This window comes from Dermochelys coriacea, chromosome 7, assembly GCF_009764565.3.
Source record: "Dermochelys coriacea isolate rDerCor1 chromosome 7, rDerCor1.pri.v4, whole genome shotgun sequence".
Classification (NCBI taxonomy): domain Eukaryota; kingdom Metazoa; phylum Chordata; order Testudines; family Dermochelyidae; genus Dermochelys; species Dermochelys coriacea.
Genome location: NC_050074.1, coordinates 77,886,568 through 77,910,762, shown reverse-complemented (window position 1 = coordinate 77,910,762; position 24,195 = coordinate 77,886,568). Strand labels below are relative to the sequence as shown.

The window sequence follows — 24,195 nt, the reverse complement described above, 5'->3', positions numbered from 1 at the left end:
GATAGCTGCTTTCAGCTACCTGAAAGGGGGTTCCAAAGAGGATGGATCTAGACTGTTCTCAGTGGTAGCAGATTACAGAACAAGGAGTAATGGTCTCAAGTTGCAGTGGGGGAGGTTTAGGTTGGATATTAGGAAAAACTTTTTCACTAGGAAGGTGGTGAAGCACTGTAACACGTTACCTAGGGAAGTGGTGGAATCTCCTTCCTTTGAGGTTTTTAAGGCCCAGCTTGACAAAGCCCTGGCTGGGATGATTTAGTTGGGGATTGGTCCTACTTTGAGCAGGGGGTTGGACTAAATGACCTCCTGAAGTCCCTTCCAACCCTGATATTCTATGGTTCTATGATTCTAAGCAGTGCTGCAGCCCATAGAGCAGCCCAGGTCAGCTGCTGTAATTAGACAAAATCCCAAGGCAGTCCAAGTTATGCTGGTGGACTCTCCAGACCTGGCACAGAGGTGGTTTTGCCTGTGCCTTTTGGATAATAATAATAATAATAATAATAATTATAATTTTCCTACAGACTTGCCGAATGCAATTGCACAACTTTCAAATGTATGTTTATGTGTGCGCAAACAATTTTGTGCATGTAAGTAGATGAATTCTCAAATTTTGTGGGCACCTTTATGGTGGCCAATTAAATGTATCTACTGAGCAGGCTCCACAAAATGTAACTGCAGAATGTAACTATTTCAGCCACTCAATTTAATTTGTTGACAAAACAAACTGAGATTACAAAACAAAACAAGACAAGAAATTCAGCTGCATCAAACTCCAAATTTTCTTCACCAGACACAGATTATACAGACAATTAATTTGATCTACAGTATTTGCCATTCCATTTACAGTACATCTTGTCTGCAACACTTCAGCTCTGATTCCTGCCATGTCCTGGTCATGAGATATAAGCCTATGTTTACACAGGCCTCATAATTTATCTGGAACTAATTTAGGTAATTTTGACCTTCAGATGACTCTGACCCTCCCAACCTCCTTTGCCATTTTTGGTAACATTTTAGTGTGGATCATTTGTAAATGCCAAAAGACATGTTACTAATAAGTCAAATACCTTGTTTGTCTTATTAGCCATTGGTTTTAGACCTTTTTATTTTATGTATTTACTGAAAAGGCCCAGAAAGTAGCCAGACTGATAGTGCTGAACAATCAAATCCTCTCTTTATACCCACAAAATATTTCATAGTATATTGTAGTGGACTGTCTCTTATGTGTATGACATTTTATTTATTCATGATGATGATGATTTTGGAAGTTCTGAATTCATTCTTTAATGGAACTATTTTTAACCTAGCACCCATAATCCTATGTTAAGGACAAAAATTCTCTTTCTTCTAAGATATATAAATTTAATGTGCTTGCTCTTTGTTTCTGTTGTTACCAATGGTGATTTTTTTGGTGACCAATGCTACTAACAATTGCACACCATTAATTTTACTCTTGTAACTATTTAAAGGATTGGACCTTTATGATGTCAGGTAAGCAAGTGAAGGTGATTAAGGCTGACATTTTCCTAGATCAACTGTTTCCTGAAAGAAACTGGCAAGAGATAAGTTGATGTGTATTTGCGAAGGGAAACAAAACAAAAAAGAAGATAACTGTCATCTTTCACCAAACCTGAAAGCTGCTGAACAGCTTGTGCCAAAAGAGTTAAGCATTCATTCCTATTTCCTTTATACAGGGGTTCATAACTCAACTGTAAAAATTGGATCTGAACTGAAACATAGCATATTCACTTTAAGGAGAAAAGAGCTACAGACCTATCATTTAAAAAATTAAACAAGTAAAAGAAAGATGGGAAAATACATTAATTAAAAATGTAAAAAAATAGTTATTTTTGTATTTGTATAATTTGAAAATGACTTCAAATCTTAAATATACCAATTTATTTTTTATTTATTAAAAAATATGTAAGCAGCTGAAATAATGGCTTTTATATATGTGTACTTTAGTGTATGTGTATATATATATATATATATTTTGCTCAGCAATTTGGGAAGGATTTTTAATATTCATGCACACCCTTGATTAACACCCAGATTAGTTGTTAGCCAGATTAACATTCCACTGATAAAGTTATAGGGCCTGATCCTACACCCACTGAAATTAAGATTTCAATAGAAGAAAGACTAGGTCTATGGTCATAGATCAAAACACTAAAAACTACACGGACCTGATCAGTCTAAATACATAGTTACCCAAGAGCATTGTGGTCTTTCAATGAAAAAACCTTTGTTCCATAAAAACATATGAAAGTTTTAGAAGGAAAAAAAGATAAAAAAAGTTAAGATGACATTCATAAATACCAAGACAACTTTTACTTTAGGGCTAGATCATGATATTTTGATCTAGCCCAATGCAAGGGGCAATTCATTTTTTTTTCTGTGCTTTGAGCACTCTGGGAGTGAGATTTGCAGAATCCCCCACCTCGTCTCCCCACTGCTCAAGACACAGTGTGCTGCACAGTTGTATACCTAGTACGGTGTATGCTCCTTAATGTGCTGGAGGTATTACTCTTCACTACCTCTCATCCCTTTTTGCCCACCTGCAAAAGCAAGGGATACAGTGACTCTGTGGAGCATGCCATCTGCCATGTGCTGGAAATAAATGGCATGGTATATTGGGGTAAAGAGTGTCTTACATCCCCTTACTCCCTTGCACTGGTATGCGGGATGAGCCACTATCCAGCCTTACATTTGTTACATTTAAAAAAATACATACTGCTGTTTGTATGCAGCCACATCTTTTTGTGCTTACAACGGCAGTAGTTTGCAAGCTGGTGATGGACCTCTTTTGTACTGTGGTACAGGCTGCCTAGTAAAAGCAACACACTAATGATTTTTAGAACAGCGTTGTACATAAAACATGGATTTTCTATTCCATTCATGAGACCGTCCCAAACTGGCTTTGAACATAATCTATGTTCAAAATTCAAATAATTGTCATGTTTGCAGTATTGTTATAGTCATGCTGGTCCCAGGATATTGAGAGACAAGATGGGTGAGGCAATATTTTGTATTGGACAAACTTCTGCTGGTGAGATAGAGAAGCTTTCAAGTTATACAAAGCTCTTCTTAAGGTCAGACAGGTGAAAGTTACCTGAAGAAGAGCTCTTTGTAGCTCGAAGCTTGTCTATCACCAAAAGAAGTTGCTCCAATAAAAGATATTACCTCACCCACCCTGTCTCTCAAATAATGTTCATGATTAGTATTTATTCATTATGGCCTTGAGCCAGTACAGTACTTAAGTACATAACTTTAACCATGTGAGTAATCCCACTGAAATCAATCTGACTGCTCACTGGTTTGAAGTTACATACATGATCTAGTGCTTTGCTGGACTAAGGCCTAAAACTATGCCATTTATAACTGAATCATTAAGATAATGCTCTACCCTTTCCCTCCCCTATCCATTCCTCACCAAAAAAAAAAAAAAAATGGGGGGGGGAAGAGGAATAACTTGCTGTTGTACAGTTGAAGAATAGAGAATCTTCACCATCAAGACCATGAAATAGGATAGAGTGTTAGTCTAAACTTTGATGTCATTGGGTTGTATCATTTGAGGCCAGAGCCTTGTTATTTAAGTAAATGGTTTTGGGTTGTTGTTTTTCTCAGGGCAGGGGAAGAAGGGGTGTTAGTGTAATGTGCAGGAGCTTCTGGCAAAGTTTGATCATGTTAAACTAAATAACTCTCTCTTTTTATTGGCAGATACTTTACAGTGCTGAATTATTAGAATATAAACATAACTGATACTGGAAAAAAAGAATACCTGATCTTCAAGTAATTGATTATAGCCTTGGCTTGATCAACACTGAAGAAATCCAAGCCACCACTTTTTTCTGAATGAGACTCCCCTATTCCAGCCATTGCTCTCCCAAGCTCTTTTATGTTGTCTTCAAGCGTCATGTGTTTGGCTGCAATTCAATCCAGAAGAACAAAAACTAAACATAGATGTGACACGTTTTCTTGGCACAGTACTGAGAGACTTTTTTAATGTTTGAAAAGTTCCATTTGAGGCCATGTAGAATATTTTTTTAAAAATTGGACAAATTTTATTGCTTATTTCCATTATTCTTAAAAAAAAAAAAAAACAGTAGTCTTAACATTCCTTCACAACACCATCGATGGTCACTTTGTCCTGTAGGGACACAAGTAGATGACACACAAACTACTTAGTTAATAGCTTATTTACTCAGATATTGTCATCATAATTACATGAACAGATAATCAGGGACAGATTTTATTTCAGATGCTGAACACAGAGGTTATCACTGAATAACCATGGTGGGAAGAGAGGAGAGTAATCTAGATACACAAAATGGGGTGTGAACAGGAGAGAAGCCACAGGAAGTGGGAAGACTGAATAATAGAATTGGGAATGCCAACAAATGGGGAGTCCCCGAGAAGTAAAGCAAAAAAGAGTGAAGTTGTGGGGTTACAACACCACATGAAGAAGGGACAGAACTCACACCTGGAAGGGAACTAGAGGCCCTGCGCACTCCTGTGAGGTGCTGGGCACCATAAACTCCTACTGACTTCAGTAGCAGTTGAAGGTGCTCAGGGATCTCAAGGGATCAAATCTGGGCACCAAATGCTGTCCATGGCCGTATTTTCAATCTTCAAGCTAGATTGCAGTCTGAGACTAGCCCTACTTGAATTAGCACTCTTCCAACTGAGGCACAACTAACAGATCACTAATCCAAAGTAGTATTACTTATGCTGCCTCAGGCCCTGTTTCAGCATTTATTTAAGCATGTTTTTAACTTTAAGCACTTGCTTAAGTCCAACCACATGCAGCAAACCATTTTAGCACAAGATGAACATTAAAGACATGCCAAAGTGTTCATTGACTTCAATGGGAATTCAGCACACACTTAAACTTAAACCCACATGCCAATCTCTTTCCTCCAGCTTTTCATTCAGTCTTAGAGTTCACCTCCCCACTCACCTCTTTGCCCCAGTCTCTTTGTCCAATCAGTTACAGTTCTCTCCTCCCACCTCCCCACACTGGTTCTCACTCCCAGTCTCCTTGCACAGTGAGTCCCAGTCTTCCCACTAGCTTCCAATACCTGTCTCCTGGCTAACAAGTCTCAATCTCACCCTCCACCCCAACTTCCAGTTCTAGTTCCCTTACCCCTCCAACCAGTTTCCAGTTCCAGTCTCCCAATCCCAATCTTCTCTCCCAGGTCCAGCTCATGTCCCCATTGCATTTGAAAAGGCAGCTTTCTTCTCCTTGCTCATTCAAGGAGGATGTGGGGTGGGCGAGGAATACTGAGATCACAGAAGACAGACTCTCTTGTTCTCAGACAAGATGTCTGAACCCAGCATAGCTCGTAGCAGAACAGCGACTGCAGGGAAAGTTCTGCTCAGCCTCAGGATGGAGCATGCTCAGTAGAGACAAAATCTTCAGTGAGTTAGCTGCTAAAATCTTTTAAAAAAAAAAATCTACTGAGCATGTGTAAATAGTGATTTTTTTCTCAAAAGCTTATAACTTCATCAAATTTGGGCAGATTTTCACAAGGACAGAGAAAGACATATCCCTGATACACAGGTCACCCTCTCCCAAATTTCAAGTCCCTGCACCAAAGCATGAGATGCTTAAAAGAGAAAAAAAAAAAGGTCACCAGGGTATTTTAACCTGGGCAAAACAATGTATTCTTCCACACTCTCATTGAAACAGCGGAAGCGTTTTAGCTGAAATTTTCCAAAAAAAATTCAGCCTGAGGCAGACACCTGGCATGGAAAATTTCAGCCCAAATGGTTAAAGTTTGGCAAAGTCTTAAGCAACTGAAAATAGGGTATTATAATGGGAAATGTCAGGCAAACCTAACCACAGGCAGCACTACCAGTCCTGACTATAGTATTATATATACACATACACGAACACACATACCCCCAGGAAAACTCATTTCTGATATGCTTCCATTCTTCTCAATAGTTTCATTAGTACAGTTACTTCATATTAAGGTATCCATGAGTGAAGACTCTACAGCAAGACAACTGGAATTCCTAACAATTATTTTCCTAACCATGAAGCATATTTCTGGCAAAATTCCTAACTAATTCTATTCAAGGACCTTTTGCAAGGTAATAATATGGTAAAAAGTTGTTATGCATTTAATTTTTTAAAAATTCATCTATTCTTTTCTGAAGGAATAAAAGTTTAATTGCAGCCAAGAGTTATATCCAAAATACAATGCACACACCATGCTGATACTCAGAGAGAAAACGAATCATTTAATATTTATTTCTAATTAAAATATTAACTACTTACATTAAAAACAAGTAATTTAGAGAACATACTAAGTTTCTGTTCAAGTGAATATTTTAAGAATTATACTTACTGCTGAGGTTCTCCAACAGAAAGTTTAAGATGTCCATGAATCCTGAGAGTTGTAGATGAGTGAAGTCCATCTCTTTAGCCCACCAAAATCCCGACACATAATAATCTAGTAAAACAGCTTCCTTCAAAGATGTCTTAATTTGTCTGAAATTCAGAAACTCTTCCAGTTTTCTGTGGTGGAAAGGTGAAGTATAAAATCAAGTGAGAGGTTCTACAAGTTTGATTTAGTCTGCCTGCAATCATGTGTGTACTCCTGATTCAACTGTATCATTTAATACATTAATGCTGTTCACAGGACAAATCAGTAATTAGCAACATGAACCCAATTCTTCAGGTTTCCTCAAGCACTGTTTAGGTATATTAAAATACGAGTTATGATGATACTACATTTAAGTGTAAGTTATGAAGAAAAAATAGTATGATGATTTAATCTGTATATCAATGGGTGCACTTGACACATTTTGACTGATCAAAGGTATCCCTTCTTGTATCTTTAGGGTGAGATGTGCAACCACAAAGTCAAAAGTCTTCTATGTAACAAACATGTAACAGATATAAAGGAGATCTAAAATTCACAAATTATTGAGTGAAATGAAGCTGAAAATCCAAGAGAAAAATCAGCTTTTATTTTCTTGGGAAGTTTTAGGGTGAAATGAGACTAGAAAGGAAAAATACTGTGAACCCTGTCTTCACATACACTTATAAAAGTAATCTTCATTGCAACTCCACTTTCTACAAAAAGGTCCTAGCTGCAGCTCCATCTAGGAGCAAAGTTGAGGTTGCTGTCACAACACTATGACTCAAACAGCATGATAACGTGACACCTGCCTTTATAATAATGATAATGAACATAATATTCACTGGTGACGATAATTGATTTTACTATGTTGTACTAAGAAATCTATCTGGAACACTCAAATACAAATGGGTCAGGTACGCAGTGTTAAGATGTAAATTAGGTTTAGGCTAAAGGTTTGGGTTTGAGGCCAAATCAAGGCTAGGGTTTAGGCTCAGAATGGATGGTGACAAAATCCCACAAGTCATTCTTGTGCAATTTTAGCATCAAATGGCAGAATTCTCATACCAGCATTTATTGTTGCAATATTTCCTAGGGTATTTGTGATAAGCAAAGCCATTCATGCACAGGCCCATACCCTAAACACTGACCCCTGCCATGTCCAGACAATGCAATTTTAATGAAGCCATGCTCCTAGGGCCTCCCCTGGACTGCAACAGCCCCTACTGCCCATCAGATGACATAGAACAGAGAAAACTTTCTAGGCTGTATTTTTTGTCAATATAATGTCATTTTCAGAATTATTTTTCTTAGTATGATTCTAACCAATCATCCTATTCACTTTTTAACTGCAGCTGGACTGAGTAGGCATTGTTACTCCTCTTAAGTCTCTTTTCTCAGTGGTTCCTGCAAATTCATCACCATAAAATTTCTTCACCCATGCTTACATTTTTTTCAAAATTTCGTTTTATCTGCAATGAAGTTGTCTAATATTCAACATGTTTAAATCCATCTGGAGTTTGTCACAATCCTCCAAATCTTTACTAATCAACTGCATAGTGCTATATGCAACCGTCACCAACTTACCGTACACTTCCTCAGTCAGCCTATTCTTGATTCCTGGGGACCTCCTTACTATTTCTCTCTCTCATTATGACTCTATTTCTCACAAGTTTTTAATTGATAATAGGACTTTACTCTTTATCTCAGGCTATTCATGTTCTTTAATGTTCCCTTAAGGACAAACCTTACATTATATCTGAAAATTCAACTAAATAATATTGGGTAAAATTATCAAAAGTGCCTAAGTAATTTCGTAGCATAAGATTCATTTTCAAAAGTGATTTGGGCACTTAGGGGCCTAAGTCTCCTTGAAAGTCAAGTCATTTAGGTGCTTTTGAAAAAGTCTCATAATCTTTATTTTTTTCTAAATAACAAAGTTTAGAAAGGAGCAATTTCCCCTTAGAAAAGCCAGACTTTTTTGGACCATATTCATTTATGCCTATTGTGTTCAAATGCAGATTTAGTACTATCCTTTTTTCTTTATTTTTCTGCATTAATGTAATGGATTAGAGAGGGACAGGGTTGGGGACTGCAGTTTGCAATTCCGCCAATGTACCTCATCTGTGTTTTAGAGAAAATAGTTTAGATTCCATGTTCTCTCAGTCCTTGGCCAGTTAAAATGGCAAGTAAAGGTGCCAACTGTGATAATTGTTTTTACTTCCCAAAAAATCTGAATCTTTTTTCTCTACTTTTTATTCCCTCCTAAAAAGACAAAGTACTATCAGACCTACGAATAGGCAACTAACTGTTTGTTCATGGTGTGCACAAAGCCAGAAAATTATATTGTTGAAGGATACCAAAAAAAAAAAAGATGTGTTTTATTAATCAAAGGCTCACTAATGAATATAAAGAATATAATTCATTAAGTTTTGTTTAAAGCATTACCTCTGTTCTACATGATGAATTTGTGCAGCTGTATATATACAAGTTGGTTAAAAACACTGAGTCATGTACTGAAATGGAAGCGGATGTGGCCAACTGTGAACTTTCCAAAGTTTGAAACAGTCCATATCCTCTGGCTTATAAGCTTTTGCCAACATTATGCTTTCACAATCTTTATTTCAAGGGAATTAGGGTTTTCGGATATTCATTTTTTCAATATTCTGCAATGTATGTGATTGACACAATGAGATTCTTTATATATCTTCTATTATTACTATTGCTATTTTTTTCATGGAAGATGCTCAGGTACTATGGTGGTGGGCAGCAGTAAAATCTTTAGATCAATAGACAAAACATGGAAATTGCTATAACACATCAGACATATAGTCCATCTAGCACAACAGTGGCCAGGAAGTTACAGTATATAAAAACGATGCCCTATGGTGAGAGACAGATGTTTCAATACTGGTACTAAATTGTTTGTGCTACCTAAAATGCCCTTGAAAAACATACTCTTTTCAGTCAAATGCAGTACGTCATAATTTAAGATCCATCTGTGAAAGTGTATATATATCAGTTGAGATGAAGAGAGACACAAGGGTCTCTCAGTATTTTCCTTTCTAATCTTAGATGAGAGATTTTGACAAGAAATTGAGTTACAGGGTGATAATGAAATTTGGTCTCAATTGACGTGAATGTTTCATTCTCTAATGCCACAAGTAGGAGATCTATTGTGCAGGGTAAAAGAGTAAATGGGGAAAAAAATCTTTTTAATATTAGATGGGGAAAAAATGTCTTTCCAATTTCTCAACGGAATCCCACTAGGTCAACAATAAGTGATCTTTTTCCTAACAACAAAGAGAGACAGCTCACTTGAGCTGTAGCTCACGAAAGCTTATGCTCTAATAAATTTGTTAGTCTGTAAGGTGCCACAAGTACTCCTTTTCTTTTTGCGAATACAGACTAACACGGCTGCTACTCTGAAACAAAGAGAGAGTATTTCAAGGTAATAAATCATATCTTTTTAATCTTACCTAAAACATTTGTATTTATCCACTAATGGCAGAATTTTCAAAAGTACCTAAGTAACTTTAGAGCATAAGTTCCATTGACTTTAGCTTGCTAAGAACTTACTACTAGGTGACTTTCAATGGGACGTGTGCGCCTCAGTCACATAGGCACTTTTGAAAATGTCATCCCTGAAATTTAAGACCAACACATTCAATTGTGGATGCCTAAAGTTTGACTCCTAAATCCTTAAGAACTTAGCTATCTTCATATGAAGCTTTTTGCCACTTTCCTAAGGGTCAGTTTTTATTATATCCAAACTCCCCCATTTTTTCAGCTTTAGAGGTTAATCTGAAACCTAAAAATGATGTCTAAGACACAGGAGGAGGCAGTTTAAAGTGCTCAATTTTTTGCCCTACTCTACTCACATTGAAGTCAATAGGAGCTTTACCATTATCTACAATGGGAGCACTCCCTGAGCACTTTCGAAACAAATCACACCTGTATATATTTAAAAACATCAAATATCCAAAACCATATCAACTTGCAATATCTATTCAAAGAACGTGAGCAAAGGAGAAAGAAAAATAAAAAGATGGAGAGAATATAGGAGAAGAGTACATTCTGAAACCAACATATTTTCTTATTTACTCCATTACTGCCATTGTCCACAAGTATCCCAAAAATTGGATTAAATCATCATTCACTTAGCATACAAGTCTTCAAAAAATGCCATTTGCCCACATACATAAATCAATATTGCAGTGCTGGTGGAGTTAATTTAACCAGCTATATTAAAATAATTGTCTTGCACAGAGTACTAGTGTTATTCATTTCTTTTGCTAATGAGATTTTTTATTTCAATAAAGTCATGAATTAGTATCATAGTGAAAGATCAAGGTAGTGGCAAGTTCACTACTTTCCACCACCTCCAGAATTTGATTTAACGTAAGTCTTTTATGAAGGCAAGATCACACCAAATGTTCAATATCACGGTTATCACTCCTGACATTTTCAACAAAAACAGTCAACTGATAAATCACACAAAGTTCTCTTTCACCAAGACACAAGCACCAGCACTATTTATATCTGTTATATATTACTGTTACTTACTTTTGAACCCCTTCTACATTTTGTTCCGACAAAGCACTAATTTGGGGAAGAGAAAGAAACTTCCATGCCATAATCTCTCTAGCTACAGTATCTTGTTCTTGGCCTTCTTCCTATACAAAAACAGATTGTATTTAAAAAAAAAATCATCTAATTTACATAACACTTTTGATCTCAAAGAACTTTACAGAACATACGTACAAAGATAATTCATCCAACATCAAAATACAAATGCAGGAGAAATTTTCTGCTAGCAACACAAGACAGCAACGGTGTTTAGGGATGGACGTGAAGTTAGGTGGATACATGAAAAATAACTTGTTCACCCAGCTTAAACTAAAGGGGAACTTTTACAGAGAGACACTGCTTGACCATTCTATTTGCTCTGTACCCAGAAAAACAAATGCTTGATTTTTCCCTATTCATCTCAGTAGCATGTTAACCACTAAACCCATTTGTGACAACTGAATTCTGTGCAATTAAAAATAAATACATGATTTTCTAATAGTCTAACAATAAAAAAATAGAAAATGTATACCATGATCTAAATTATGTAACTACTTTTCTGAAGAAAATGTATACTCATAATGCTGAGAACAATTGTTCCCCTGTGGTGCGTATAAGAAATACTCATTCAGAAATATTACAAAGCAGGATATGTGGTTGATAGTGGATGATAAACTGAACATGAATTAACAATGCAATGGTCTTCTCAAGTCAAGGGAAATACTTGAATGGATTATATAATTGACTTTAGTGGGAAAATTTAAGAAGTCAATCAGTAGGCAAACAAAAATTTGGTATTAGAATAGTTAAGTAATGAAACAAGATGTCAAGAAAAGTTATGAAATCACTGTCAGTGTCTGACACTTATCTATTGGCTAGTCTACACTACTAAAATGTCCTGTTGCTGATAATGAATGGCAGCAATTGGTGCAGATGAACTTGTGATGAACACAGTTCATACACAAGCTTAGACAAGGTCAAACTGTGTTCAGCACCATTTCACTAACGGTGATTCAACCTTGCTGTGAGGATTCAAAGCACTATAAAATGGAAGCTATATCATTACAAATTTTTAAAATGGAATTGCTGTGCAAAATGAATATTTATCAACTAATAGTTTTTGGATATTTCTGTACTGAAGCAAAAGAAAGTGCTAGTAGCACTAAGACATCATGAATTGTATCCATTTTTATACTTCTAGGATTCAATGCCACTGAAGTCTATAAGGATTTTTTCATTGACTTGAGATGGGATTAAGCTCCTGGAATAAGGTTTGTGCTCAGTTACACACACAAAGAAATGTAAGAGGGCCTCCAAAGTTGGCTAAGCTTCAGCATCACTGACATTTACACTTCAAGGCAGTATGAGTACTGGTAAGGTGGGAGTACAATTTTGGACTGGTGCTCTGCTAATTCTACCCATAGCCAGAGAGACAGAAGAGTACCCCTTCTGCTGCTGCAGAGTTGTAGCATGACTTCCACAACCTTGGAGATGGTGTAACTGGGCAACTGATTATGGCTGTAAAAAACAGGACCGCAAGCAATGAGTACCAAAGATCTACTGGACACACTAATATTTGCTGGTTAAGCATTAGTCTATTTTCATATGTACTATAGTTGATAATATTCATTCTTCTTAGCTTTTCATTTTATACTGTCTCCAGCGGTAACAATATTGACCTAAAGTACGTTTCAAGACAGTTCAACAGCATGAAAGCAATGAAGAAAATAAAAACTTCCCTCTGACACAAGTAATATGTAATTGCTTTTATTCTTAATGGTAATAAAGTATTTATTATGAAAAAAACTACTCCTATGTTAGTAATGTTATACCAGTGGTTCCCAAACTTGTTCCGCTGCTTGTGCATGGAAAGCCCCTGGCAGGCCGGGCCGATTTGTTTACTTGCTGCGTCTGCAGGTTTGGCCGATCGCAGCTCCCAGTGGCCGCAGTTTGCTGCTCCAGTCCAATGGGAGCTGCTGGAAGCGGCGGCCAGCGCACCCTTTGGCCTGCACTGCTTCCAATGTACATGGCAGATGGACATTGCAGGCACATGGTGGCATATATCACCTTGGTAAATGTGCAGGTGAACGAGCCCCTGATGGCGTGGCTAATGTGATTAGGTCCTATGATGGTGTCACTTGAATAAATATGTGGACAGAGTTGGCATCGGGCTTTGTTGCAAGGATAGTTCCTGGGTTAGTGTTTTTGTTGTGTGGTTGCTGGTGAGTATTTGCTTCAGGTGGGGGGGCTGTCTGTAAGTGAGGACTGGTCTGTCAACCAAGATCTGTGAGAGAGAGGAATCATTTTTCAGGATAGGTTTTAAATCTTTGATGATGCTCCACCCTCTTGTCAACTTTCTAAATGGGACATCTTGATTATCACTACAAAAGTTTTTTTCTCCTGCTGATAATAGCTCATCTTAACTAATTAGCCTCTCACAGTTTGTAAGGTAACTTCCAATTTTTATATATATATATATATATCTTACTATATGTTCCATTCTATGCAGCCGATGAAGTGAGCTGTAGCTCATGAAAGCTTATACTCTAATAAATTTGTTAGTCTCTAAGGTGCCACAAGTACTCCTGTTCTTTTTTCAAAGAAAAATGTTTACAGGACAGTCATAAGGTTAAACATCAAATATTGAAAAGCTCGAGCTCTTAAGTGAAAAAACAAATAAGCGAATGGTGGCTTAAAAAAGTATACTATCAGTAATACCAGAGAGGGTCTTTCGACAGACTGGTATATCCATGAGGCACATCTGTGAAAATTACTACTGATATGATATCCTGGAAGAAAACTGAACTATGTCCCTCAAAGAGACAGAGAAAAATGAATGTAAAAGTCTCTGTACCTCTCAAAGATACTTATTGATTCACATGTATATGAAACTACAATATAAAGTACTCATCTAATGCTTTGGGCACCCATGAAAATCTTTTTAAAAAATACACTAATAAATAAACGGACCCATCAAATACCTCAGATCAAATCAAGTAACTCAAGCATGTAGAAACCTGAGTACCTCCTCCAAAACAGTGCCACAGAAAGACTGGGGGCTATGACTATGGACAAAATGGAGGCCAAACAACTGTCATATAAAAGGTTGCAGCCCACTTATTACTACCTTATAAGGCATTTCATTATTAAATTAACTATCAAATATTTTAAATCCAAAATCTGTCTACAGGAAACAATCAACATACAATTCTTAAATAATGATTTAAGAGAGCCTCCATTGTCTCCACTGGAAAATTAAAATCAACAGCCACTATTTTTAAACACTGTACTTCTCTTGCTGTCACATAAATAAGGAAGAAAACAAAAATAGCCAAGTTAATTTCAATTCCATTCAAAAGAGAAATATATATGTGTCACATGCAAATGACAAAGCCTATAAACTAAGAAATGGAAGTTTGTTCTCATATGTTTGGTGTATATTTAAAACAATAAAAAGAAGAAATCAACAAAACAGAAAATATCAGAAGCACTTGTGTCCTTTTAATAAAAAAATACTGCATTTTTCTGAGATGCCACAATTTAGATTTCAAGAAGATTTTGGATCAGCATATATTTGTTCTGAAATTAAACTTTTACTATTACTAGACAATCTGCAGCTTTGAAAATAATGAAGGATATCTCAGTAATAAAAATACCAAATGAAGAAATAAGACCCTGTTTATATTGTATGTTGCGATATTTATGAATTAGATGTTGTGTTTTCTGCAAACAGTAATATATAATTGCGTGTTTCTTAGAAGGTCAAACAATTAAGACTGTTTAATCAATCTAAAACAAAACTGTGTCTTGAGATCCTGCAGATGATAAAAAAGAGTAAAAATAATAGCACAGTGTACCCTGTATTATGTAGCGCACATGAATAACAAACAACATTAGATGCAGCCAAAACCTGGAACTTATGTAATGTAATGCAGAATGCACGACATCACCAAGTTTGTAATCAAACGAATTCTTGAGACAATAGTATACATTATAAACTTAATTTAAAATACATTAAATGAACTAAGAAATGTGAGTAAAAGATTATAAAACCTAACAAAAATAGACTATGTGAATAAATTTACTCTGAACTCTTTATAAGAATTGTTATAAAGTTGTATAAAAAGAAAATACTTCTGTGATATATTTCAAATACAATATATTTTCTACAAGTTACCTTCTTCTGTATAGTATACTTATTTTAAACCACAATTTAGTTGATTGAATCATACCAATTTTTTGCTGTTTTCCCGACCAAGCTGTTTACAGATACTAATATAAGGAAAAGTAATATTTTGGAAAGTATGTAAATCTCTCATAAAACACTAGAATATTTAGTAATACATTTTACAGAAGAAGAGGATTTCCTTCAACATGGGCTTTTTAAATTTCCACTATCAAAGTGAGAAAGAATCTTAGAGTTTTGTATATCAACCCTTCACCACAGAGTCTGAGTGCCTAAAGATGTCAAGGTATCATTATAAATTCAAGCCTAATTTAATGTGTCCAGTTTGCAGATTAATTCCAGTTCTGCTGTTTCTCATTGAAGTCTGTTTTTGAAGTTTTTTTGTTGAATAATTGTGACTTTTAGGTCTGTAATTGAGTGTCCAGGGTGGTTGAAGTGTTCTCCAACTGGTTTTTGAATGTTATAATTCTTGACGTCTGATTTGTGTCCATTAGGCTTGAATAAAGACTGGGAGTGGATGAGTCATTACATTAACTAAAAACTATTTCCCCAGGAAAAGAAAAGGAGTACTAGTGGCACCTTAGAGACTAACAAATTTATACTAATTTTCCCCCTTCTGTTACTCACACCTTCTTGTCAACTGTTTGAAATGGGCCATCCTGATTATCACTACAAAAGTTTTTTTTTCCTCCTGCTGATAATAGCCCACCTTAATTGATTGGTCTTCTTAAGAGTTGGTATGGCAACCCCCATTTTTAATGTTCTCTCTCTCTCTCTCTCTCTTCCTTCCTTCCTACTGTATTTTCCACTGCATGAATCTGATGCAGTGGGTTTTATCCCACGAAAGCTTATGCTCAAAAAATTTGTTAGTCTCTAAGGTGCCACAAGTACTCCTCATTCTTTCTGCTGATACAGACTAACACAGCTACCACTCTGAAACCTGTCAGTGAAACAGGTCAAGCTGACATGTCATAAAGTGTTGTCAGCACTTACCTTTTTATAGGCGAAATCTTCCTTCTGCTCCACTTCGCAATTTTGAGGAATTTAACTTTATTCATGCATTTAAACATCTGAAACCAACACCTCTGACTGAAATGAAGATCAAGTTTATTTTCTAATGCTCTTCAGAGAAGGACATGGAATCTGCACATTAAGGCATTTGGGGTGAAATACGGCCCCAGAATGGACAGAATTAGCAAAATCTCATGATACCATCTGAAATACATGGATTTGGAGGTAAAAAGTCTGAATTTAAGCTAATGTCGACCTAAAGAGGAATAACGTGTACTCTTGAGCTTTCTCTGAAATGCAGTCCATAGAGAGTTTGCGTCTACCTGTGAAATTACACATCTATCAGCCAAATCCGAGATCTAGTGTAGAAAAAAAGAGCATTCAGGAGGAATGTTGTGAGGATTTGTGAAACTCCCTAGAAGGCTTTGGGTACATAAATCAATGAAGGGATTACATGGAGACAAAAATATAATATGATCTGTGATAAATCTAATCTTGTTCCCATACTGTTCATGTCACAAAATAAAACTGCGTGCATTTCACTCAGACCAACAATGAAATTTTAAAAATTAAGATGCATCCCTCAGCATGAATAAACCAAGAAAAATCTGTATATTGAGAAGTGTCTATAAAGGACACAGTTTGTATCGAGTACACTAAACATATATTACAAAAATTTCATTTAAAAACCAATGAAAGGTGCTGAGTAACAACAGACTTACCTAACACATAATTTACAAATTCACAAGCACTTAAAAGCAACTATAGTTAAAGACATTATACATTTTACAGCCACACAGTAGGAATAATTAGTTCCTATTAAGTATGAAGTAAAGTTACTTTATCACAGCCCAACCTTAACGCTGATAACCTTAGCTAGTCATTTCCTCTCTTTTAATGAGGCAATCGGTAAATTAACAGAGTTGTCCATTAGCAACCTCAACTGGTTTTAGAAAAGTTTTTGGTATGGGAATTTCCCACCTTGTGTATGTGCCTGTGTGTTCTTCTTAAACTCTCTTTATTGTACATATTACAAGTCTATACCATGCATAATACTTCCATTTCATTTTCACCAAGATTTTTAATGCATACACTCTTCTTTTTTTTCCCCTTTTGTGCAGCTAACTGGAGAACTCAAAGGTTTAAATAAACAGGGTCTGACTTGTCAACAGATTACTAAACAAAAGGCGTGAGCACTTGCTGGCCGACCTCATGACAAGAGTCCTGCCTCCTGCAAAGCACACGGGGGGGCAAGCTCCTCACGGGCAGGAGGCAGCTGAGATAGCAAGGCCTGGCTGCGGGGCTAAGGCCTTGCACGCTGAGTGTCAGAACCAAGCCTGGGACCGCCCCCAGCTCTGGCACCCAGCGCGCGGCGCTCCGGGCACCCCGGCAGACTTGCCGCTGCAAACCCGCCCGGGGAGCCGGCGTGGGGGGCCGCCGCGCGGAGATGGTGCCGGTGAGCGGGAGGCTGCCGTGACGCCCCGGCCCACAGGCGCTGCCTCCCGAGGGCGGGGATAACGGGGGCCGGCGGAGGGGGCTGGGGGCAGCGGACGCTCGCTAAGGGGTGGGGAGCGGAGCCGGTACCTGCCTCCTACCTTGGCCGCCTCGCCGGGCGGGCCGCGCGTCTCTGCGTTGCCCGGGGAGGCGGCGGGGGCGGCGTTAAGGGCCGGGAGAGGAGCGGCCCCGCTAGGCGCTTCCCGGGAGCGCGATCCGCCCTAGCACCTCTCGGGATCCCGCCAGCCCGAGCCCCCGCCTCACCCCCCACCCCCACAGCCCCCATCCCCTGCGTCACCCCCCTTCCCCCACAGCCCTCATCCCCCGCGTCAGCCCCCACCCCCACAGCACCCGCGTGACCCCGCCGCCAGAGCTCCCATCCCCCGCGTGACCCCCCTTCCCCCACAGCCCCCATCCCCTGCGTCACCCCCCTTCCCCCACAGCCCTCATCCCCCGCGTCACCCCCACCCCCACAGCCCCCGCGTGACCCCGCCGCCAGAGCTCCCATCCCCCGCGTGACCCCCCTTCCCCCACAGCCCCCATCCCCCGCGTCACCCCCCTTCCCTCACAGCCCCCATCCCCCGCGTCAGCCCCCTTCTCCCACAGCCCCCATCGATCCGCCCTAGCACCTCTCGGGATCCCCCCAGCCCCCAGCCCCCGCCTCACCCCCCCACCCCCACAGCCCCCGCGTGACCCCGCCGCCAGAGCTCCCATCCCCCGCATCAGCCCCCTTCTCCCACAGCCCCCATCGATCCCCCCTAGCACCTCTCGGGATCCCCCCAGCCCCCAGCCCCCGCCTCACCCCCCCACCCCCACAGCCCCCATCCCCCGCATCAGCCCCCTTCTCCCACAGCCCCCATCCCCCGCGTCACCCCCCTTCCCCCACAGCCCCCATCCCCCGCGTCAGCCCCCCACCCCCACAGCCCCCATCCCCCGCGTCACCCCCCTTCCCCCACAGCCCCCATCCCCTGCGTCAGCCCCCCATCCCCACAGCCCCCATCCCCCGCGTCACCCCCCCACCCCCACAGCACCCATCCCCCGCATCAGCCCCCTTCCCCCACAGCACCCATCCCCTGCGTCACCCCCCCACCCCCACAGCACCCGCGTGACCCCGCTGCCAGAGCTCCCATCCCCCGCGTCACCCCCCTTCCCCCACAGCCCCCATCCCCCACGTCACCCCCCTTCCCCCACAGCACCCATCCCCCGCGCCACCCCCCTTCTCCCACAGCCCCCATCCCTCACGTCAGCCCCCACCCCCACAGCACCCGCGTGACCCCGCCGCCAGAGCTCCCATCCCCCGCGTCACCCCCCCTTCTCCCACAGCACCCATCCCCTGCGTCAGCCCCCCACAGCCCCCATCCCCCGCATCAGCCCCCTTCTCCCACAGCACCCATCCCCTGCGTCAGCCCCCCACCCCCACAGCCCCCATCCCCCGCGTCAGCCCCCCACCCCCACAGCCCCCATCGATCCGCCCTAGCACCTCTCGGGATCCCCCCAGCCCCCAGCCCCCGCCTCACCCCCCCACCCCCACAGCACCCGCGTGACCCCGCCGCCAGAGCTCCCATCCCCCGCGTGACCCCCCTTCCCCCACAGCCCCCATCCCCCGCGTCACCCCCACCCCCACAGCCCCCGCGTGACCCCGCCGCCAGAGCTCCCATCCCCCGCGTGACCCCCCTTCCCCCACAGCCCCCATCCCCCGCGTCACCCCCACCCCCACAGCCCCCGCGTGACCCCGCCGCCAGAGCTCCCATCCCCCGCGTGACCCCCCTTCCCCCACAGCACCCATCCCCCGCGTCAGCCCCCACCCCCACAGCCCCCATCCCCCGCATCAGCCCCCTTCTCCCACAGCCCCCATCCCCCGCGTCACCCCCACCCCCACAGCACCCGCGTGACCCCCGCCGCCAGAGCTCCCATCCCCCGCATCAGCCCCCTTCTCCCACAGCCCCCATCGATCCCCCCTAGCACCTCTCGGGATCCCCCCAGCCCCCACCCCCGCCTCACCCCCCCACCCCCACAGCCCCCATCCCCCGCATCAGCCCCCTTCTCCCACAGCCCCCATCCCCCGCGTCACCCCCCTTCCCCCACAGCCCCCATCCCCCGCCTCACCCCCCCACCCCCACAGCCCCCATCCCCCGCATCAGCCCCCTTCTCCCACAGCCCCCATCCCCCGCGTCAGCCCCCCTTCCCCCACAGCCCCCATCCCCCGCGTCACCCCCTTCTCCCACAGCCCCCATCCCCCACATCAGCCCCCTTCTCCCACAGCCCCCATCCCCCGCATCAGCCCCCTTCTCCCACAGCCCCCATCCCCCGCGTCAGCCCCCACCCCCACAGCACCCATCCCCCGCGTCAGCCCCCACCCCCACAGCACCCGCGTGACCCCGCCGCCAGAGCTCCCATCCCCCGCGTCACCCCCCTTCCCCCACAGCCCCCATCCCCCGCCTCAGCCCCCACCCCCACAGCCCCCATCCCCCACATCAGCCCCCTTCTCCCACAGCCCCCATCCCCCGCATCAGCCCCCGTCTCCCACAGCCCCCATCCCCCGCGTCAGCCCCCACCCCCACAGCACCCGCGTGACCCCGCCGCCAGAGCTCCCATCCCCCGCGTCAGCCCCCTTCTCCCACAGCACCCATCCCCTGCGTCAGCCCCCCACAGCCCCCATCCCCCGCATCAGCCCCCTCCCCCACAGCCCCCATCCCCCGCGTCACCCCCCCACCCCCACAGCACCCGCGTGACCCCGCCGCCAGAGCTCCCATTCCCCGCGTCACCCCCCTTCCCCCACAGCCCCCATCCCCCGCATCAGCCCCCTTCTCCCACAGCCCCCATCCCCCGCATCAGCCCCCTTCTCCCACAGCCCCCATCGATCCCCCCTAGCACCTCTCGGGATCCCCCCAGCCCCCGCCTCACCCCCCCCACCCCCACAGCCCCCATCCCCCGCATCAGCCCCCTTCTCCCACAGCCCCCATCCCCCGCGTCACCCCCCCCACCCCCACAGCACCCGCGTGACCCCGCCGCCAGAGCTCCCATCCCCCGCGTCACCCCCCTTCCCCCACAGCCCCCATCCCCCGCGTCACCCCCACCCCCACAGCCCCCATCCCCCGCATCAGCCCCCTTCTCCCACAGCCCCCATCCCCCGCGTCACCCCCACCCCCACAGCCCCCATCCCCCGCATCAGCCCCCTTCTCCCACAGCCCCCATCCCCCGCGTCACCCCCACCCCCACAGCCCCCATCCCCCGCATCAGCCCCCTTCTCCCACAGCCCCCATCCCCCGCCTCAGCCCCCACCCCCACAGCCCCCATCCCCTGCGTCAGCCCCCTTCCCCCACAGCACCCATCGCCCGCGTCACCCCCCTTCCCCCACAGCCCCCATCCCCCGCATCAGCCCCCCACAGCCCCCATCCCCCGCGTCAGCCCCCTTCTCCCACAGCCCCCATCCCCCGCGTCAGCCCCCCACCCCCACAGCACCCGCGTGACCCCGCCGCCAGAGCTCCCATCCCCCGCGTCACCCCCCCACCCCCACAGCCCCCATCCCCCGCATCAGCCCCCTTCCCCCACAGCACCCATCCCCTGCGTCACCCCCCCACCCCCACAGCACCCGCGTGACCCCGCTGCCAGAGCTCCCATCCCCCGCGTCACCCCCCTTCCCCCACAGCCCCCATCCCCCGCATCAGCCCCCTTCCCCCACAGCACCCATCCCCCGCGTCACCGCCCTTCCCCCACAGCACCCATCCCCCGCGTCAGCCCCCACCCCCACAGCACCCATCCCCCGCATCAGCCCCCTTCTCCCACAGCCCCCATCCCCCGCGTCACCCCCACCCCCACAGCACCCGCGTGACCCCGCCGCCAGAGCTCCCATCCCCCGCATCAGCCCCCTTCTCCCACAGCCCCCATCGATCCCCCCTAGCACCTCTCGGGATCCCCCCAGCCCCCAGCCCCCGCCTCACCCCCCCCACCCCCACAGCCCCCATCCCCCGCATCAGCCCCCTTCTCCCACAGCCCCCATCCCCCGCGCCACCCCCCCACAGCACCCATCCCCCGCGTCAGCCCCCACCCCCACAGCCCCCATCCCCCGCATCAGCCCCCTTCTCCCACAGCCCCCATCCCCCGCGTCACCCCCTTCCCCCCCAGCCCCCCATCCCCCGCGTGACCCCCCTTCCCCCACAGCCCCCATCCCCCACATCAGCCCCCTTCTCCCACAGCCCCCATCCCCGCATCAGCCCCTTCCTCCCACAGCCCCCATCCCCCGCGTCAGCCCCCACCCCCACAGCACCCATCCCCCGCGTCAGCCCCACCCACCCCCACAGCACCCGCGTGACCCCGCCGCCAGAGCTCCATCCCCCGCGTCACCCCCCTTCCCCCACAGCCCCATCCCCCGCCTCAGCCCCCACCCCCACAGCCCCCATCCCCACATCAGCCCCCTTCTCCCACAGCCCCCATCCCCCGCATCAGCCCCCGTCTCCCACAGCCCCCATCCCCCGCGTCACCCCCACCCCCACAGCACCCATCCCCCGCGTCAGCCCCCTTCTCCCACAGCACCCATCCCCTGCGTCAGCCCCCACAGCCCCCATCCCCCGCGTCAGCCCCCCCCCCACAGCCCCCATCCCCCGCGTCACCCCCCCACCCCCACAGCACCCGCGTGACCCCGCCGCCAGAGCTCCCATCCCCCGCGTCACCCCCCTTCTCCCACAGCCCCCATCCCCCGCATCAGCCCCCTTCTCCCACAGCCCCCATCCCCCGCATCAGCCCCCTTCTCCCACAGCCCCCATCGATCCCCCCTAGCACCTCTCGGGATCCCCCCAGCCCCCGCCTCACCCCCCCACCCCCACAGCCCCCATCCCCCGCATCAGCCCCCTTCTCCCACAGCCCCCAGCCCCCGCGTCACCCCCCCACCCCCACAGCACCCGCGTGACCCCGCCGCCAGAGCTCCCATCCCCCGCGTCACCCCCCTTCCCCCACAGCCCCCATCCCCCGCGTCACCCCCACCCCCACAGCCCCCATCCCCCGCATCAGCCCCCTTCTCCCACAGCCCCCATCCCCCGCGTCAGCCCCCCACAGCCCCCATCCCCCGCATCAGCCCCCTTCTCCCACAGCCCCCATCCCCCCGCGTCACCCCCACCCCCACAGGCCCCCATCCCCCGCATCAGCCCCCTTCTCCCACAGCCCCCATCCCCCGCCTCAGCCCCCACCCCCACAGCCCCCATCCCCTGCGTCAGCCCCCCTCCCCCACAGCACCCATCGCCCGCGTCACCCCCCTTCCCCCACAGCCCCCATCCCCCGCGTCAGCCCCCCACAGCCCCCATCCCCCGCGTCAGCCCCCTTCTCCCACAGCCCCCATCCCCCGCGTCAGCCCCCCACCCCCACAGCACCCGCGTGACCCCGCCGCCAGAGCTCCCATCCCCCGCGTGACCCCCCTTCTCCCACAGCCCCCATCCCCCGCATCAGCCCCCTTCCCCCACAGCACCCATCCCCTGCGTCACCCCCCCCACCCCCACAGCACCCGCGTGACCCCGCTGCCAGAGCTCCCATCCCCCGCGTCACCCCCCCTTCCCCCACAGCCCCCATCCCCCGCATCAGCCCCCTTCCCCCACAGCACCCATCCCCCGCGTCACCGCCCTTCCCCCACAGCACCCATCCCCCGCGTCAGCCCCCACCCCCACAGCCCCCATCCCCCGCATCAGCCCCCTTCTCCCACAGCCCCCATCCCCCGCGTCACCCCCACCCCCACAGCACCCGCGTGACCCCGCCGCCAGAGCTCCCATCCCCCGCATCAGCCCCCTTCTCCCACAGCCCCCATCGATCCGCCCTAGCACCTCTCGGGATCCCCCCAGCCCCCGCCTCACCCCCCCACCCCCACAGCCCCCATCCCCCGCATCAGCCCCCTTCTCCCACAGCCCCCAGCCCCCGCGTCACCCCCCCACCCCCACAGCACCCGCGTGACCCCGCCGTCAGAGCTCCCATCCCCCGCGTCAGCCCCCTTCTCCCACAGCCCCCATCCCCCGCGTCACCCCCCCACCCCCACAGCCCCCATCCCCCGCGTCAGCCCCCTTCTCCCACAGCCCCCATCCCCTGCGTCAGCCCCCTTCCCCCACAGCCCCCATCCCCCGCCTCAGCCCCCACCCCCACAGCCCCCATCCCCCGCGTCACCCCCCTTCCCCCCCCAGCCCCCATCCCCCGCGTCACCCCCACCCCCACAGCACCGGCGTGACCCCGCCGCCAGAGCTCCCATCCCCCGCGTCACCCCCCTTCCCCCACAGCCCCCATCCCCCGCGTCAGCCCCCCACCCCCACAGCCCCCATCCCCTGCGTCAGCCCCCTTCCCCCACAGCACCCATCCCCCGCGTCAGCCCCCACCCCCACAGCACCCGCGTGACCCCGCCGCCAGAGCTCCCATCCCCCGCGTCACCCCCCATCCCCTGCATCAGCCCCCCACAGCCCCCATCCCCCGCGTCAGCCCCCCACCCCCACAGCCCCCATCCCCTGCGTCAGCCCCCTTCCCCCACAGCACCCATCCCCCGCGTCAGCCCCCACCCCCACAGCACCCGCGTGACCCCGCCGCCAGAGCTCCCATCCC

The 24,195-nt window shown here is 47.3% G+C and overlaps 1 protein-coding gene across 9 annotated transcripts in view; it reads right to left on the bottom strand.

The window, feature by feature from the left end:
* CABCOCO1 (ciliary associated calcium binding coiled-coil 1) overlaps window positions 1-24,195 on the bottom strand; it is an 82,493-nt gene that overhangs the window by 49,099 nt on the left and 9,199 nt on the right. The window contains exons 1-4 of one of the 9 annotated variants that reach the window (XM_038411831.2): window positions 17,730-17,849; window positions 10,935-11,044; window positions 6,354-6,523; window positions 3,779-3,923 (exon numbers count right to left, since the gene is read on the bottom strand). In XM_038411831.2, the coding sequence (XP_038267759.1) occupies window positions 3,779-3,923; window positions 6,354-6,523; window positions 10,935-11,005 (386 nt within the window). In that variant the 5' untranslated portion in view covers window positions 11,006-11,044; window positions 17,730-17,849. Of the gene's footprint in view, window positions 1-3,778; window positions 3,924-6,353; window positions 6,524-10,930; window positions 11,052-13,655; window positions 13,758-16,116; window positions 16,256-17,343; window positions 17,654-17,717; window positions 17,850-24,195 lie in introns of those variants that run through there. The other 8 variants (XM_038411832.2, XM_043518920.1, XM_043518924.1 and 5 more) reach the window with 8 other exon arrangements.